The sequence below is a fragment of the Ammodytes marinus genome (genome assembly GCF_949987685.1).
Source record: "Ammodytes marinus genome assembly, chromosome: 16".
NCBI classification, from domain to species: domain Eukaryota; kingdom Metazoa; phylum Chordata; class Actinopteri; order Uranoscopiformes; family Ammodytidae; genus Ammodytes; species Ammodytes marinus.
The window spans coordinates 15,693,777-15,711,282 of NC_137220.1; the positions used below are offsets into that span (position 1 = coordinate 15,693,777).

The 17,506-nt window shown below is 39.7% G+C and overlaps 1 protein-coding gene across 1 annotated transcript in view; it reads right to left on the reverse strand.

Moving 5' to 3' along the window:
• Positions 1-15,131: 15,131 nt before the first annotated feature.
• mgat5b (alpha-1,6-mannosylglycoprotein 6-beta-N-acetylglucosaminyltransferase B) overlaps positions 15,132-17,506 on the reverse strand; it is a gene marked incomplete at both ends in the record, with an annotated part of 59,942 nt that continues 57,567 nt past the window's right edge. Inside the window, 2 exons of the mRNA XM_080044497.1 lie at positions 15,132-15,330; positions 16,729-16,991. Coding sequence (XP_079900623.1) covers positions 15,132-15,330; positions 16,729-16,991 — 462 coding nt within the window. The remainder of the gene's footprint in view (positions 15,331-16,728; positions 16,992-17,506) is intronic.

A 17,506-nucleotide genomic window follows, 5' to 3' on the forward strand; every position in this document is an offset into this window, starting at 1 on the left:
CACAAAGGGGGTGTGTTGTTCGTCAACAGTCCACTTGGGGTCCTCAGTCTGTTACCAATAACGGGCCAATATAAAACACATCAACAGGACATTGACTGTAATGTCAAAGCAGCTTAGGGGTTGAAATGTCGGTGAAAGGGGATTTCACAAAATAAAATGACATTGGCACATGAACATCATTTCAGAAAGCCATGCACTGCAGTGTAAGTATACCAAAGAGCTATTCTGGATCTCAGCTGGTGTGAAGGCTAAAGTAACCAAAATGAATATATGTGTACAATGTATATGTTTGACTAACCCCATTGAAATCGAATCGAAAGCTTTTTAATTGCAGGGTTCAGAAAGCAGAACGGGGCTCCTTTCAGTTTAACAAGCGTTCTGTGCGAGCATACCTGCACCTGAGGGATTTGTTATTGGAGTGGGAAGAAATAGTGCAACTGTTAAATGCAATTGGTGTAATACAAATGTAATGGCTGGGATATCATCTTTGTATTTTGATTTTATTCTTTTTAACCGCAAAATCATTTTGTGCCCTGGCTTTCTCCACCCACACTAACCCGGGGAATAAGCACTATTCCTTTTGCTCAGCACGTTCTTATCTTCAAGCAGAGGGAAACAAGCAAGGAAGGGCTAAACATACCAACAACAGGAGGGGAGTTTTGGCTTGGATTGATAAAAATAGATGTTATTGTTGTTTCCCCATTAAGACTGGATCTGCTGCATAGATTGAAGTCCGTCCTAGATCAATGTACTGATATTTATATATTTTATATTATGTTCATTATAAAAATAAGTACTTTGTAAAAAATAATCGGTGTTACTTAATCAGTATGCGTATGTATCTTGAAAAAATAAGCATTAGTGCCACCTCGTGTTGACACCTTTAAGTCTTTTTTTCAGCGCCAAGCCCTTTGTATATCAGCACGGTCACACTTTGACCAATAACTGTGGCTCTCAAGTGCACATGCAAGGGGTAATGAAATACATCTCATCCATCCACTGTATAAAATAATGAAAAAATAAATAAACCCACATCAAACCGAGTAAGGATAAAATTACAAACAGGGAAGCGAAATGAGATGTAATTTATGAAATGCCATGCCTCTCATCTTAGAAGAGAGAGATATTCTTGAAGTGCAAACTCGTTCAAAGAAACATCAAGCAGAGTGGGGAGAATTAGCCTTCTGAAAAATCACTGCAAGACAGAGAATCACATTATTGCCTGGGAGCTGCACGGGTAAAATAATTATATCTGAGGGGCGACACATTTCAACATTGAATTGAAAAGGATATGGAAGACAGGGAACAAGACAGTGAAACAAGATGAAGGAGGAAACCAGCTATCCCACAATACTGTCCTGACAAAAAAATACAGCAAAAGCCATGTTCATGCTACTTCCAGTTAGGCAGGCATTTTTGCCTGGGATTTCATTTTTTTGCAGAAAGGATTTCAGAGCATGCCAAAACTGTCAAGGTGTAGGAAAATATACAAATAAAGCTCCCCAGTTTTTCCACACAGAGATAATGTGCTATAATAGGCACATGGCTATCAGAGCAATGTTGTCAGAGTTGGAAGCTTGGAAAGCTGTTAGCAATATCTATCTATTATGGTTCTGTCTACTGTTAAGAAGACGTATTGCAATGCTACCCACTTTGAGGCACAATGTGACAAATTGGTCTCCCCACAATCTGCTCTGAATCAATCATAATGAGTCATGCTTCCATTGCCCTTTTCGTATTCAAATGAGGGAGGATGTGAGCGTGCAGAGTACTGACTGGGCAGCTGGAGAAAGAAGAACCAATTCAAGCTATTCTTAAAAGGACTCGTTTGGTAGCATCATCTTGGCTAGACTCTGTTGCTACATACTTTATTCAGTGTATGACAGTTATTTGATGCAGGTTTTCAGCTCGTTATGATGGGATATGCCGTGTATGCATGTTGGATTTACCAGGTGTCTAGGTTTTTTTCGGGATCCCAAGAGTTATATTATAAACTGAAAAAAATTACCTTTGTTTGGAAGTTGTGGAAAGGAAATAAGAATCGTTATAAGACAACTACATGTACACTGTTTCAACATTAATTCTTTTGTATGAACAGATGCCAGAGAGTATGGAATCCGATTCGATGCGATTCCAGCTGTTGACTGTCTCAGCGTATATGCCAAGCTTGGCAGGTGAAGATAAGATATTTCAGTCGAGGTTTTTTCTTTTGTTGTGATGGAGGTGACATGTAATTAGTGAGCTCTGACAAGCCAAGCAACACCCGTGTCCGTCTGTTCAAATGAGATCAATTAAGGCCATTCTAAATGGGAGACTACTGCAGGGGGATGTGACAGTTAAATGCCTAACCGCTTTATTTGTTCAACCCGAGGCCATATGAGCACCAAGCTCTGTTTGATATCACACACAAAAACACACCTCTGCTCCATTTTACCAAGTGGTGGACAATCATGACAACATGTGATGTTGTCATGATTGTACATTTATGCGATTTAATATTATTAAGATGTCATTTTATAAACATTATTTTTTGTGAAATAAGTGTCACTTCAAAATGTGTTCCCTTTGTCTTGTTGGAACCCGAGTCCTACGTTCATCATTTGCCTTTATTTAGCAAAAGTGTACTTTTGAATACTTAAATACTTTTTAAAAAAGCAAATCCTCTGGTACTTTAACTTGAGTAAATATTTGACTGTGCAACATTCACTTGTAGTTGAGTAATATTTGACCAGGAGTATCTACACCTTGACTGGGTTTGAGTACTTTGTCCAACACTGATTTTACCTTCACCCTCTTTTCCAATAATTATACAACCATTACGAGGATCTAGCAGCATGTGGAAACAATTCCACTTAATTACAACCTGCTCATGCATATGGCTTAAGTGAAAAAATAACTGTGGCAGCCACATTTAATTTTTTTCTAAATAGCTGATTTATGCCCAGCACGCAGATCATTCCAACAATCAGTAGGTCAGATAATTAATTCTCACAGAAAACAGAGACAAGTCAGACTGGCAAAGTTTCCCCTTAAATACCTACTTCACCAGTGGGAATATGAAGGTGTATTGAACTCTGAGATCCTATGTAGTATAAATGTGCAAACATTTTTGAAATCGGTTCATCCTAGCCTGAGAAAAGGCAGAAAGAATGTTTTATGGTATCACTGTCTAACCCTACATTTTACTAATGTGACATCACTTCAGTAAAAATGTAGGGTTAGGATTAACAGGAAAGCTGGGCCAAGGGAAGACTGAGGAAAAACTGAGGGAAGAAAAACCTCATTCATTACATTATAATAGCGATTTTATAATGATAGAACGCAGGGTCTGGGTACTATCGTATAATTCCTTTTTTCATTGATATCAAAATTAAAAAAATGTAAAACTTCTGTTGGTTTCAAACCAATTACGGACTGAATTGTTTTTTGTCTGAATCGAAAAACGAACATAACTGCCCAAAGTGCTCCGTTTTTCGTTTTTGCCGATACCTTTGATCGATTTTCGATTTGAATTGAAGAAGGAAATTACTGCCAGCTGATTCCTTTTTTGATTTTGTGCTCAAAACGAAAAACCAAGTCACGTGGTGTCAAACAGGAAGGAGGTCCTGTGTCGATACCGTGGTCAAATTGTGTCCGTCAAAATAAAAGTCTTTGCAACGCTAGCTGATGTCGGAAAAGATGTTGTTTAAAATAAAATAAAGCATAACTAAAAATACAGTTTTATATATAAATATTTTGATATAGATAGGCTTCTGTTATAAATAGTTATAAAATTTTATTTTGTTGGCTTTAGTCTATTCATTTTAATTGTTTAAAAAAATTAGAGGAGAGGAGAGGATTTTTTTTTTATTATTATAGGCCTACTGCAGTGCTTACCTTTGTGCATATAGGCTATATGTTGACCCTGACTGACAGAAAAGTATTCAATTGAACACACACACAAACACAATTATGCCTAAACATTTACAGTCATATGAAAAAGTTTGGGAACCCCTCTCAGCCGGCATTATAATTGACTCTGCTTTCACAAAAAAAATATAAAAGTGGTATGTCTTTAATTTACCAGGAACCGCTAAGTACTGGGATGTTTTCCAAACAAAGATTTTTTGAAAGGCAGTATTTGGTTGTATGAAATAAAATAAAATGTGAAAAACTGGCTGCGCAAAAATGTGGGTACCCTTGTGGTTTTGTTGATTTTAATGCCTGTAACAGCATGTAAAACTGATGACTTTAAACACAAAGTTGGTTGGATTATGTTGTTAAGCCTTGAACCTCATAGAAATGTCTGTTTAATCATGAGAAAATGTATTTTAGGTGCCTAAATGCAAGTTGCACTTCTCTTTGACTCTCTGCTGAAGTGAGACAGAATGGGATCATCAAAACAGCTCCCAAAAGATCTGAAAAACAAAGATTGTTCATTGTCATGGTTTAGGGGAAGGCTACAAGAAGCTTTCCCAAAGGTTTCAATTGTCAATTTCGACTGTAGGGAAATAAAACACGTCTCATTTGCAGTTATTGTCGGTTTAGAAACTAAAAAATTACAAATGTTCCAACTCAAATAATATTTGAATAATAGCCTCCACTTTCAGTATGATCATCTATAACACTGTCCATGATGTGTTTATACTAGGGCTGTCAAGCGATTAAAAAAAATAATCTAATTAATTACAGGCTCTGTGATTAATTAATCTAAATTAATCACATACTTATATGACACTTTATGCCTGTTTATAAACAGCTGTATAGCCTACTACTGTTTGTTTCTCTCTCTCTTTCTCTCTCTCTCTCTCTCTCTCTCGCGCGAGCTCGCTCTCCGTCTCTCGTAACTTCTGTCTCCTCCCCTCAGCCAGCTTTATAGGCTACATGAACTAGCGCCGAATTTTCTCAAAAAAACAAGCAGACAAATGACGACTTTCCATCTCCCACAACAGACAGCGCTGCACTGCCACCATTGCGTAGCCTACTTATAGGCAAAAATATTGACACACACACACATACACACACACACTCGTTTAAGTGCGAGACAGCTAGCAAACAAAATTGGAGGAAGATTGAGAGATAGGCCTACTGTTTTGAACCTATAGCCTACATTGTTGCACCCACTAAATCAATAATGCACGGACACTGCGGAGAATTAAGTAAGATGTCTTCCTACCTTCATGTTTATTTGCCGAAGCATCCCATAAACCGTCCATAGAGCCCTCGAGTCGGCCCCTTTCCCCTGCTTCACTCTTTACATTTCTCCCTTTTACCCGCGCGCCCGGCCCGGCAACATGGACATATAAAAGCTACAGGTGCAGCGCCGCACCACTTTTGCACCGGATCAAAGGGCATTATAGAAGTGCGATTAATCTGCGTTAATTTTTTTAATCGCGTTAATTTTTCTGTGATTAATTAATCGAAATTAACGCGTTAATTTGACAGCCCTAGTTTATACATTATAAATAAAGAGCGAATATAACAAATATTTTTACACCACTAATAAAAACATTTTTATATAGGGGCCAGTAAAAATTTACTTCGGGCAAGTAGAATTCAGACCCACTTGCCCGGTCGGGCAAAAAAACCTTAGCGTTGAGCCCTGAAAATTCTGTCTCTTTTAAGCGTAGAATTACTTCTTTAAACGCAAGTAAAGATAAGCATAAATGCATCAACTCAAATGACATAGAGCATCAAAATAACATTTCAGTAACACCATATTACTCCAGACTGAATAATTGTATAACCTGGTGAACTACTCATTGTATTCACTGTATATCATTACTGCTTTACTGTTGTTAAACCATTATGAATTATACCTAGGCCTGCCTTAACCAAATATAACTCTTCTTTAACCCATAGTCAGCACCAGACCTGTATTATTCTCACAATACTCTCAAAGAAACTAAAGCAAAAGCATTTAATTAAACATGGGCTCTTGTACAATTCTCAAAACACCTCTACTGCTCCTTTACTGTCGTGACGGGGAGGGATCATGGGAGGGATGCGTCAACGACTATGGGCATTAGCATGCTAGCGGGGATTAGCTCGGCCGTTCGTCAATATAATAATTTTTTCTACATACTATATAGTAGAAAGTATGCGATTCGGAACGCAACCATGGTTTTCTGCACAAACAACAAACAGGAAGTCAGGGGAATTGATTAGCCGAGCGATGAATCATTCATCAAAGATCGTCTCTCCCCTTCTAACAAGTGAGCGGTGGCACTCGTCTCAAGCGTTTCGGGGGGGGGAAGAAAAAACATCTTTAATGGTGGATAAACATCTTAATGATTTACCACACAGGATGTTCATTTTTGGCAAAGGGCCATGTGCCGCCTACGGGACGTCAACATGTGAAGAAGCCGGGCGATAAGCTGTCAGAGAAAACATCTTCCCAAACGCTCCAGAATGAATGAATGCAAACATACTGTGTACAGGCTGCTCATTTCTAGATTTACATGTAATCATTTTGATGATCAAGAGCTAAAACATTCCACTTTGAGTCATCGTCCTCCAAATGGCAATGACGAGTGACTTTATAGCTACAGAGTGGGTCAGTGCCCCAAACCAAATAAAGAGAAGGATAGATTGACATTTTTAGTCCCAAAAAGGTATTTTTTTTCTTAATATGACCTTAATAACATAGTCAGATGGTGGCATGCCCATTTCCTTTTTTTGGTTTCTACTGTTAAAAGCAAGTTATTAGTTAGCCGGGCACGCTGGCATTTGCAGCTTTTGTTTAGAGCAGATGAATTCCATCAATTCCGTACACCTTTTTCCTTTTATTTCTGATCTTGTAAATGTTAAACGAAAAAGCCTATAGAACGGGAAAGCCCAATCTTGATAGGATTGCTTTGCCAAGTAACCGTTCTTAAAGGTGAAGTAAGCGGAATGGTCAGTTTACCTAACTTCCTGTCACTGACTGCAGTTAGCAGTCCCCTCCCTCGTCCCTACGTCACCACATTAATGCCCTGCGGTCTTCAAGCAGCGAGTTATCTAGCATCATCTCAGATCCGTACGATGTACGATAAAACATGATAAAAACCATCAAAACAGACATTGGGAAGGATATTTACATGCTCTGCCATCATAGGCGCATAAACCATCACCCATCTGTCGCCCTGCGCGTGCACCGGCAGTGAGACGTGCCAGTTTGTAGCATTCTCTCTTCCGATTGGATATTAGTTGTGGGATCCCAGAAAAGTTTATTTGCCAATTACATGCAGAGCGGGCGACAGAGATCGGAGTTATGAAACACGCACAATATATAAGTGATCACTGTATGAATATAGAGCGATTCAACACATACGTATATTAACATAATGTATAATTTACTTCACCTTTAAGCTACGATTGGATCTCCGTTTGAGAAAGGGGTTGGGTCGAATGGTCAGAACTTGAAGACTGATTTTCGGAGCAAATTTAACCGTGGCTTCCAATAAAGCAACAATAAGTAACTTTTCCACCTTAATAAAACATTGTCAAGGTTAGTCTAATAATCCAATATGAGTGAACAGGGAGAAGGCTGTCTGAGCCATTCGCACAGAGCGGCCTGCTTTTAGCAGTAACTTTGGCAGCGGGATGCGGCCTGAGAATGTGCGGTGCTTTATGGCACTACCAGCCTTCGTTCACACGCCAGCCTTCAAAATTCCTACCCAGTGTCTCTTTAAACGTATAGGTATTTCAGTTGTCGCTCCAGTGTGACCTTCGAAGTGTAAGAAGAATACTCAATACAATTTTTCATTACTTAATCTGCAGTTGATCGTCGAGAACCATACTGTAGAGAAACCTGCACACACACATTCCGTGCCCCCCCCCAACCCCCAACCAGTCTTCCTCCCCTTTGCAGCCCCCTCGCCTCCTGCATCAATCAATCCATACTCCACTAAATAACTCATAAGAATACGCTGTCGAAAAAAAAGAACTGCACAGTGCCTTTGATCTCTCCCCAAAACTTTTTACATCAGGGCCCTAACGACACTGATCCAAGAAAACATGTTTCTTTATGAATCCTGTTTGAGAGCTTTTGTACTGTATACCCTCAGTATGGCGTTTGTAGAGGCTCCCTTTGAAGTTGCCCGCGAAAGCCCTTGATAAAAAATGTCATACACACAACATCCTTTTCCCTTTTCCATCATCTCTCTCTCCCACTTCACCCTAACCATTCTTTAAAAAGCCTCAGCTCCTCACTTCCTGATCCATGTGCATTGATTCTTTTTTTCCTTCTTCTCTACTTTCCAATCATTTGTCTTCTCATCTCTAACCTCCCCTACCTCCATTTTTCATCGCAGAACGGCTGGCCTTTTTCCCCACTTCTCTCCCCCGTGTGACCAATTCATCTCGGTCCTTCTGGATCACTTCTATAACGGCTTCACATTCCGCTCCGACAACAGGGTCACCAGGGCGGATGGACTGATAAGGGATGTGGCTATCTCTCTCTCTCTCTCATCCCCCTCTACTACCTTATTTGTCAGGACTGAAGCTATGCAGTCACCGAGCCTCTCTCCCTAGCTGCCAGTACTTTCCTTGGATTGGTTCGTATATACTGTATATATATATATATATTTCTGTGCTTCAGTAATGGAGTGGCCTTTTTCAGTTGTACTGAGGGGCTGACAGTGAGACAGCTGTGACAGATGCAGCCTGGATTGTCTGAGGCTCCAGCTGGCAGTGGGAGCCATGGGATGACTCAGTAAATGAGAATAAGTTCAGAGTGGCATCCCATGGCTATACGCATTACTGAGGGAAATACAGATATGTCCAATATGAAGCACTATGGAGGCAGTGCATTGAGGCCATATGTGTGCGGAAGGCAGCCAATATACACTGTGTATATGAACCTGAACACATGTGAAAATGGATTCCCCAGGACTCATAAGAACATTGAGAATGTTTCATAAACATTTCAAAGTATGTGGGACGTTTAAAGTAGAAAGAATCTGCTTCTAATTCAATATTCTACAAGATATGTACAACACTGACCAGTGGGTGTTTGTGTACGGCGGTTTAATTGTTGAAAATAAGCCTACAGCCTTATTTTCAACAATTACACAGATAGTGGTATCATCCTTCCATCTAATTTTATGTTTGAAAGGAAATAGGTGTGTTTCAGAAATATCAAACTATTCTTTAGCTCTGCATTAACTGAACAGGTGGATAAAACCTCCATTGAGTTAAAAAAAAAAGTATGCCTATAATGCCCAACAAAGATAGATTGAGTTAATAATTTGATTTTGAGCAATCTATGAATTGGCACATATAAGAATGACAGAGCGAGCAGAAGTGTGTGTGTGTGTGTGTGTGTGTGTGTGTGTGTGTGTGTGTGTGTGTGTGTGTGTGTGTGTGTCTGTGTGTATGTATTGGTTATTTTCTGAGGGTGTACAGCTGAGATATCAATGTGCGATAAGATACATGCTCTGTTTGCGCTGCCCCCTCACACCAACCTAGCTGTGATGCCTCTGGTTCTGTTAAACTGAAGCAGCATTCACAGCGGTCGACTGGAGAGCCCTATCGTACGGCGGCAGAGATCTCTGTGAGTGGTGAGCAATGTGTTACCTCAGGTGCTACATACAACTTACAAATAACACATACAAAAAGAAATAAAAAAAGAGCAAGCACACGAACATCTTGTAAGTTTCTATGTCACTTATTCACTTTGTTTAGGCCAATCAAAGTATTACAAACAGTGAATGTTATAGATAAAGTATTAAAGGCCTACTTCACTGGTGGGAATATGAAGGTGTATTAAATTCTGAGATCCTATGTAGTATAAATGTGCAAAACAAATTTAAATTGGTTCATCCTAGCCTGAGAAAAGGCAGAGTGTTTTATGGTCTCACTGTAACCCTACATTTCAAATGTAGGGTTAGACAGTGAGACCATAAAACACTCTATCTGCCTTTTCTCAGGCTAGGATGAACCAATTTATTTATTCTTTGCACATTTATACTAGCCTGGCATTCCCAGACCTGCCACTAGGCGCTGGCAAATTAAATTTGCTGCGCGTGTTGGTCTGGACACGCTCCGTTGAAGCTTCATCAAGAAAACCAGAAATCTGGCTATGGTTTCAATTGGTTCTATCTAATATGGGCGCGCCAGAGCCCTTTATATGGTATTCTGGGGAGGACATAACCGGATGACGACAGTGACGTGCATGCGACGTCGAAGCCGTGATAGTAAACATCAAAGATGGCTGCGGATATGTTGTGTGAGTTTGTGACTGCTTTGGCCTCGACACTTTACTTAACAATTTGGAAGACGGCACTCAAATCTTTCATTAGCAAGTAAGTGGAATGTTCTGTTTTGCCGACCGACAACGGCAAACGTTTAATTTAACAGTTTAACAGCTGTTCGCTAAACGAAAGGGGCTTACGTCACCTTGTGCATCGCTCTGATTGGTTGTAGTGCTATCCAACTGCGTGCAGTGGCATTTGAAATGCACGAGTAGGAGCCGCCCCTTGAGTTGGAAATTACTATTGATCGTGGCCAGACCCTCTATCGTTCAAGATATCAGGGTCTGGATTTCCAGGCTACATTTATACTACATAGGATCTCAGAATTCAATACACCTTCATATTCCCACCGGTGAAGTAGGCCTTTAAGCCTCAAATTGACTTGCAAACACTAAAGAAGAGTGAAAAGAGAAAAAATGGATTCTGCATAATGAGCTATTGTAATGAAGTGTTTTAAAGTGACACGAAAAACAAGAGTAATCAGTTATCTTGAACAGGTAGAGGAAAAGGAGGAATGAAATAGAGAATCATCTTCTCTTCATTATTTCTGATAAATAAACGATTTTTATTAGATTGCATAGTTTCAAAAAAATAAAATAAAAAGTATCCTGGATACACATCACTAGCCTGGTGCACCACAGTTCACGCATTAAAAGGTCCCTCAAATTGAGGGACTTATACGTCTTCCACTCATAACCGCTTCCAGTCATAACTGGCACACTCCATTAAATAAAGGCTACTCGAGTGTTGGTTTTTCAGACACCTATTATTATGGAGAAAAAGCAAGGCAATACAGTATGCATACACCCGCACGAACACACACAGAGCAGGGCACAGAGTCATTACGTGTGATGTATTTATCTTTGTGGGAGGCAGCGTCGGGGGGGCAGTGAGTGTGAAGGCAGAAGGCTATAGTCTCCACTCTGTCAGCCATAACAAAGAGGCACATACACAAGAGCGAGCGGAAGAGAGAATTGAAAAGATTAGAAAGTTGTATCAAATATACTGCATTATTAAAATGTAAAGAGAAGTTCTCAGTTAAAAAAAAAGAATAAAAGAGAGAGAGAGAGAGAGAGAGAGAGAGAGAGAGAGAAAGACAGAGAAAGAAAGAGAGAGAGAGCACCAGAATGTAAGGGAGAGGTGAGGGCATTGGAGAGGAGGCGATTGTGAGGCAGGAGGAATGAAGATTCCTGCGGTGACGAGAGAAAAGTAATTAATCTTAGTCGGCATGACCCCTCTCTTTAGAAAAGGCGGCCCGCCATGCCATATATCACAGTGTCATTGCCACCGTCTCTTTCACCTGCAACGGAAACAAACTTTAACTTATTAACGGGTTAAAGTGTTCTTAGAAACAAATAACAGATGCAGGTGAACTCGGTCTACCTACCCCTCCCTCCCTCCCTCCCTCCCTCCATCCCTTGAGGGACTACTTCTTGTTGTGTATGTTCTTTATCCCCAAAGTTAGTTCACTAAAAAAAACTGTAGCAAACCAGTTTGTAGTCTGCATGTCTCTCGGTCAAGTCTTACACAAGTCAAAGTCAAAAATATATTTGGTAGTCTGAATCCAGCATAATGGATTCCAGCCAAATGTTCACCAAAGGGAACATGAATGTCTGTAGCAAATTTCATGGTGATACATCCAGAAGTTACCAAGACACTTAACTGCCAACTACAAAAGCGGCAGAGTAAAAGTCATGGGCTCAACACAGGTATATGGATTCATCTTCTGGGAACCACAAAAGTCCCTAGCTATACAATTTCATGGAAACCCATCCAATAAGACTGTCCCATCTGCATGTGTATGCACTGGACCGACTTAGCAACAATGCTATCATGCCTGAAACAAATCTATTGGTACACTCCTCCCTACAGTAAGACAGGAGAGAGACATCTCAGAGAATAAGTGTAAAACTAATTTGATGATAATTGCTTAATCTGCCTACCGAGAGAGGGATCCTATTGGCACATCGTAAAACAAAGGACTTTTGCACATATCCCAATAAGTAGTAATAAGGCAACTGTTTTCTTTTGCCAAGCAACTTTTGCCACAGCTAATTACATAGAAAGGGGTTGTTTAAGAAACTTCTCTTCCACTTAAATTCACTCTTGCTACCTGCTAAAATAGTCACCACTGAGCAGTTTCTCTGGAACAAAGAGTCCCAAGGTATCCGTCTTGTAAGGACCAAATCCACAGACTGCCATTAAAAAACACTTCTAACTGCAGGATTTGAACCATCCTTGAGGGGTACATACCAGCAGAATCTCCCACTTTGTTACTTTTGAAGTGTTTTGCCATAAAAAAAGGAAACGAATGATACTTAGAAAGTGGTTAAAGCAGAACAAGTTTTATAAAAAATTCAAAAAACTGAAGATATGTATTATTCTTGTTCTTTATAACTATAAGTCTGAGAGGTTATTGTTCTGCAATTGAACTCTTTCCATAAAAGCCTCAAATCCTTTGTGACTGACGCGCTATACCCCATTAAAAAAAAAAAATCCTTTGGTTTCAGAGGAACACGTGAAAGTTCAATATTAATTCAGAGATTATAATAATATATTTATTTAATTAGGAGAAGAGACATAGGCATAGTGTGCAGTGCTCCTCACTATCAGCCAGAGACAAGAGCACCATCATTAAATGAAAAATAGAAAATTCCAACTTTCCTTTTGAGGATGTCTCATTAAATTTGGTCTTATCTGTATAGTGAAGGGCTTTCGGCTTCAGTGGAGCAGCAGCTCTCATATTAATGCCTTTGGAGACATTGCAGACAGTTCTGCGCCGATGCCGATATGTAAAGGTGTTTTAAAATAGCTCTGAATAGTCAGCTTAACTAAATGTTTTCATTCATGAGACCCACGCAAATACAACCAAATTAGTTCATATAACATGGGAAATGTAACTGTAAAGGTTTTGATCATTAAATGTATCTGAATATTACAAATAGCTCAGACAATGTGATGAAACACAACGCAAACTTCGATATGTGTGTCCATCTGCAGTGAGCAGAGTCAGTACTGGGCTTAATGTTGAGGAGGAAAGCAATAATTAATTGGGTACATGCATAGGTCATGAAGGAAATGCTTTAGCTTGGCACATTAAAAACCACAATGCAGATTTCATGCACTCCCTCTATGTTTCAAATATCTGTACACCATGCTGCGAGGCTTTAAAATGAACCCATTGTGCTCTACATCTATAGGACTAAAGATGTCAAGTCTGCTGTCCTTTTACCCTGATGCAGTTCCCATTTTCTTTCAATTCTATCTCATTACAACGCTCGAATGCACGATTGTACAGTGACAGTTCATGTTTTTTTTGTTTTGCCTCTCATTACTGGCCATGGAGATATATCTTTCTTATAGTTTTATTTTATGAGATGGGGGGGGGGGCACAGTTTCTAAAAGGACAACCAGGGCTGATGTGAGGCTTCAGCAGTCTGGTTTAGAAAATGTACTAGGATTAATGGTATCTCATGCATGATTTAACACAATCCATTCATTAATACATCAGCTATTTCTATCATCATAATCTTTGAGTTATTACTGATGATCATGTCTTATTCATTGGGTAAGTCAGTTAAAGACACAGGCCAAACAACTGACCAGTCACACCAATACACGTGTGTTTTGTTAAATACCAAGTGTTGAAATCATGATGAACTAAGCACAATTTTTTTCATGACCAAAAAAAATATGAATATGCGATTTGTAACGCATTGTAAGTTTTGAAAGTGTCCTCTCTCCTTTATTTAACTTGCCTAAGCCTCATATTAGCTCAAGCTAAAGTTTTGAAGAGGACTGTGGATTTTATTCCCCCATAACTAACAGTACAAGTTGTATGGAAGAGGAACAATAACATAAACCAATAATGTTTCAATATACATGTGGGCATGTGAGTTTTGTCGTAAGTTGTAATTTAAACCCTTTCGCCCATACAATGCCACTTCATTGATAAGCGATTTACAAAAATAGTGCTGTGACTTTATCTGCTGCTGCCACGCATCAGTCACTGTGCAGTTATTGCAATGTATACAATTATCTGCTTTAGTTAGAGCTAAACAAGAGCCAAATGAATTAAAACAAAACATAGTACCTTACACACTTCTGGAAACACAAACACTACTTTTAGACTGCTTAAAAAGTAATGAGTCTGAGCCAGCACTGTTTGCATATAAATCACAGAAGTAATTAGGATATTTCCCCACACTTAGCTTTGTGAAATTGACCATTAAAGATTGATGGTATTTTAAAGTTGAAAAGTCCTATTTAAAAAAGGAAAGAAAATCATTTAGAATAATTTCAACACACTCCCAGTCATACATAATAGCACCATCTTTTCCCCCTCTGTGTTTTATTAAACATGTGTACAAATATATTCATTACAGGACATGTAAAATTGTACATCTCAAACTGGCTTTTGGTGCATCTAGTACAAATATCCAAACTCCACTATGATACAGTGGGTATTCACACAACACAGAGTAAACACACTTTGTGATTTCCAAGCATTTGCAACTGTTTTCATAATCAAGCTTTTGATTGCTCGGAGTTCTTCACCAAGCTCACACATTCGTCAAATGATCATACTCACCATCAAATTTCCACAGAACTTTTGTAAAGCATTGTCGCCCCCAATGCAGCTATGTAAACCTTCAGAGTGAGGCCTTCAAACCCACCTGATTCAAAGTACAATCATGCAGTTCCCTGAGAGGTAATACCATCTTACCTACTTTTTTGGCAGCCAGTCCTTGGTCAGAAGTAAGGGAGGCAAAGTCACTGTTTACGTATTAAAGAACTGTTCACCACACACACACACACACACACACACACACACACACACACACCCTCTCTCCCTTTAGAAAAATAAGTCTTGTGGGAACTTGCCAAGTATTAGAAAAATAGTCTCTTTTCTTCAGGTCATAGGCAATCCTTGCACAGTGCCACTTGGCCTTTACGATAGTCCCTACAGGGGCAAAGGCGCTGGTGTTTGCCACTGGAGCCGGCACAGCTGAACAGCAGTGGATCCTGCTGCAGGCCGCATTCAGCATGCTCTGCTGAGAAGGCCGGGAAGAGGTGGTTCACCTCAGACTCCAGGCCCACACACTGGAAGTCCAGCCTGGAAACACAAGGACAGAGGAGGAGGAGACATGGTTAAAGGAATAATTCAAAATGTTTTCATTTTCAAGCTTTTTGCCTCACTTTCCGGCACAAGACAAAGCGACAGAAACTGTTCCTGTAAGTGTGTGTGCACTTTTAATATAGAAATAGGCAAAGATCGCTCATCCAGGCTAGCTTAGCTCAAACACTGGTAGTCAAGGGGAGCAAGTCAAAAGATGAACTTTGCAACCTCACTAAATGCTCCAGGGTACTTGTCGAGACTTGTCTAGTTACCATACTATATTTTTTACACGTTTTGTCATTTTAGAATTAAATACATACTGCAAAGAAACCAGGAACTGCCGTGATGGCTAGTTTCCTTCCAGTATGTTTTTGATTCTAAAATGACAAAGTGTAAACATATATAGCGCAACATAACGTGGTCAATAAACAAGTCCCAACAAGCACACAGGAGAGTCAAGTGATGTTGTAAAGTTTATCTTTTGACTTCCATGTTTTGAGTTAAGCTAACTTAGATGATTGACCTACGCCCAGTGCTAAATCGCACAGTTACAGGAATGGTTTGTCACCTTTTCTTGAGACGTAGAGTGATTCAAAAAGCTAGACATTTAAAATGTTGAACTATTCCCTTTAAGCAGGAAACTACAATGACTGTTTAGTTATATGCACATATCAATTATCATCCAACCAACATAACACTTACATATTTGATACGACTGTTGGCAAGAGTGCAAAAGGGTATTAACAATTATTCCACTCATATATTTAATATTCTTGCTTCAGTGCCCCACAGCTTCTGGGACCTTGAGGAATTAAAGATAAATATTACAGGAAAATGGTGAGCGCGTGCCTCCTTTACTTTTTGCTGCTGCATGATTTCAAAAGTAAAAGTGCAAATGAGACATGACATATGACAGTCAGTCACAGTTATGTTGCTGCAGGATAAGCTCCTCTTATTTTTCCAAGATGGTCCTGACAAGAAATTTCACATAATCATCAATAGTGAGGATGGTGCATTGGGTAGGAACCCAAGTGGTTTTATTTTGTTTAAAAGGTATTATCCTTAAAAGGTTGAGTCAGCGATTCTGGAGAATGCTTGTTCAGTGAATATATCCTCACAATCTGCTACCTGTCCGTAAGGGGCCCAACATAGCTATAGCAACCTGCCCATTTACTGTATATAGTAGGCTGTGTATTAAGAATGGAGATTTTTTTTTCAGTTCGCACACTGTACTGTTCAGGCCGATTACTTTTTTTTGACAACAAGCATTCCTCTAGAATCACTGACTCCACCTTTAAATAAAATAAAAACAGCATATGTTTTATCAGGTTGTTATTAGGAGACACACTGCATCTTCACTAAACACATTATCCCCAGAGAAGGAACCAATCTTACGCGCTGAAGGCCTCCTTTATATTGATGAAACGATACAAGGCGGGTTCACAGACTAGCCCCGCCTTCTGACACGCCCCTACACAGGACTGGCCCTCCCTGGAAGCCAGCAGCCGCAGTGCGCTGAGCGGGGGCCAGGAGGTGGGGGCGCTGCTGGCGTTGGAGGCCCAGCCCAGGAGGGTGGAGTTAGGCAGGAGGACGAAAGGGTTGAGCCAGGTGCCAGACGAGTTGGCCGGAGGAAATGGAGCTTCGGGGGAACAAAAGTCCTGCAGGTGGTGAAGATAGTTTTCAAAGTTCAAGGTTCTTCATTGTTATCTTTGTAAAAAAAAATACTGTTTCTACCATTAGACATACTGTATGGAGCAACATTAAAAAGTTATAGTAGTATCAAAGTAAAAAAAAGTTTTGTTTTTGTTTTTCGACATCAGACTAAAATGAAAAGACCAACAAAAACCCAACCAGTTATGAATAATAAATATATATGTGTGTGTGTGTGTGTGTGTGTGTGTGTGTGTGTGTGTGTGTGTGTGTGTTCAGATTCCGATGGCCTGGGGGAAGAAGCTGTTGCATTGAATGACCCAGATCAGAATTTATTATCTGCGTTATATTTGAAAACACTTTGAGCCGTCAGCATAAATAAAAAACACCACACTCCCAATGACAAATTACACATTTTACGCTCCAGCACATACAGCTTCTTGAAGAATGATTCAGGATACAATGAAATCACCATTACGACATAAAGGTTGCTCATCACAACTGACAAGTCGTTGTCAATCAT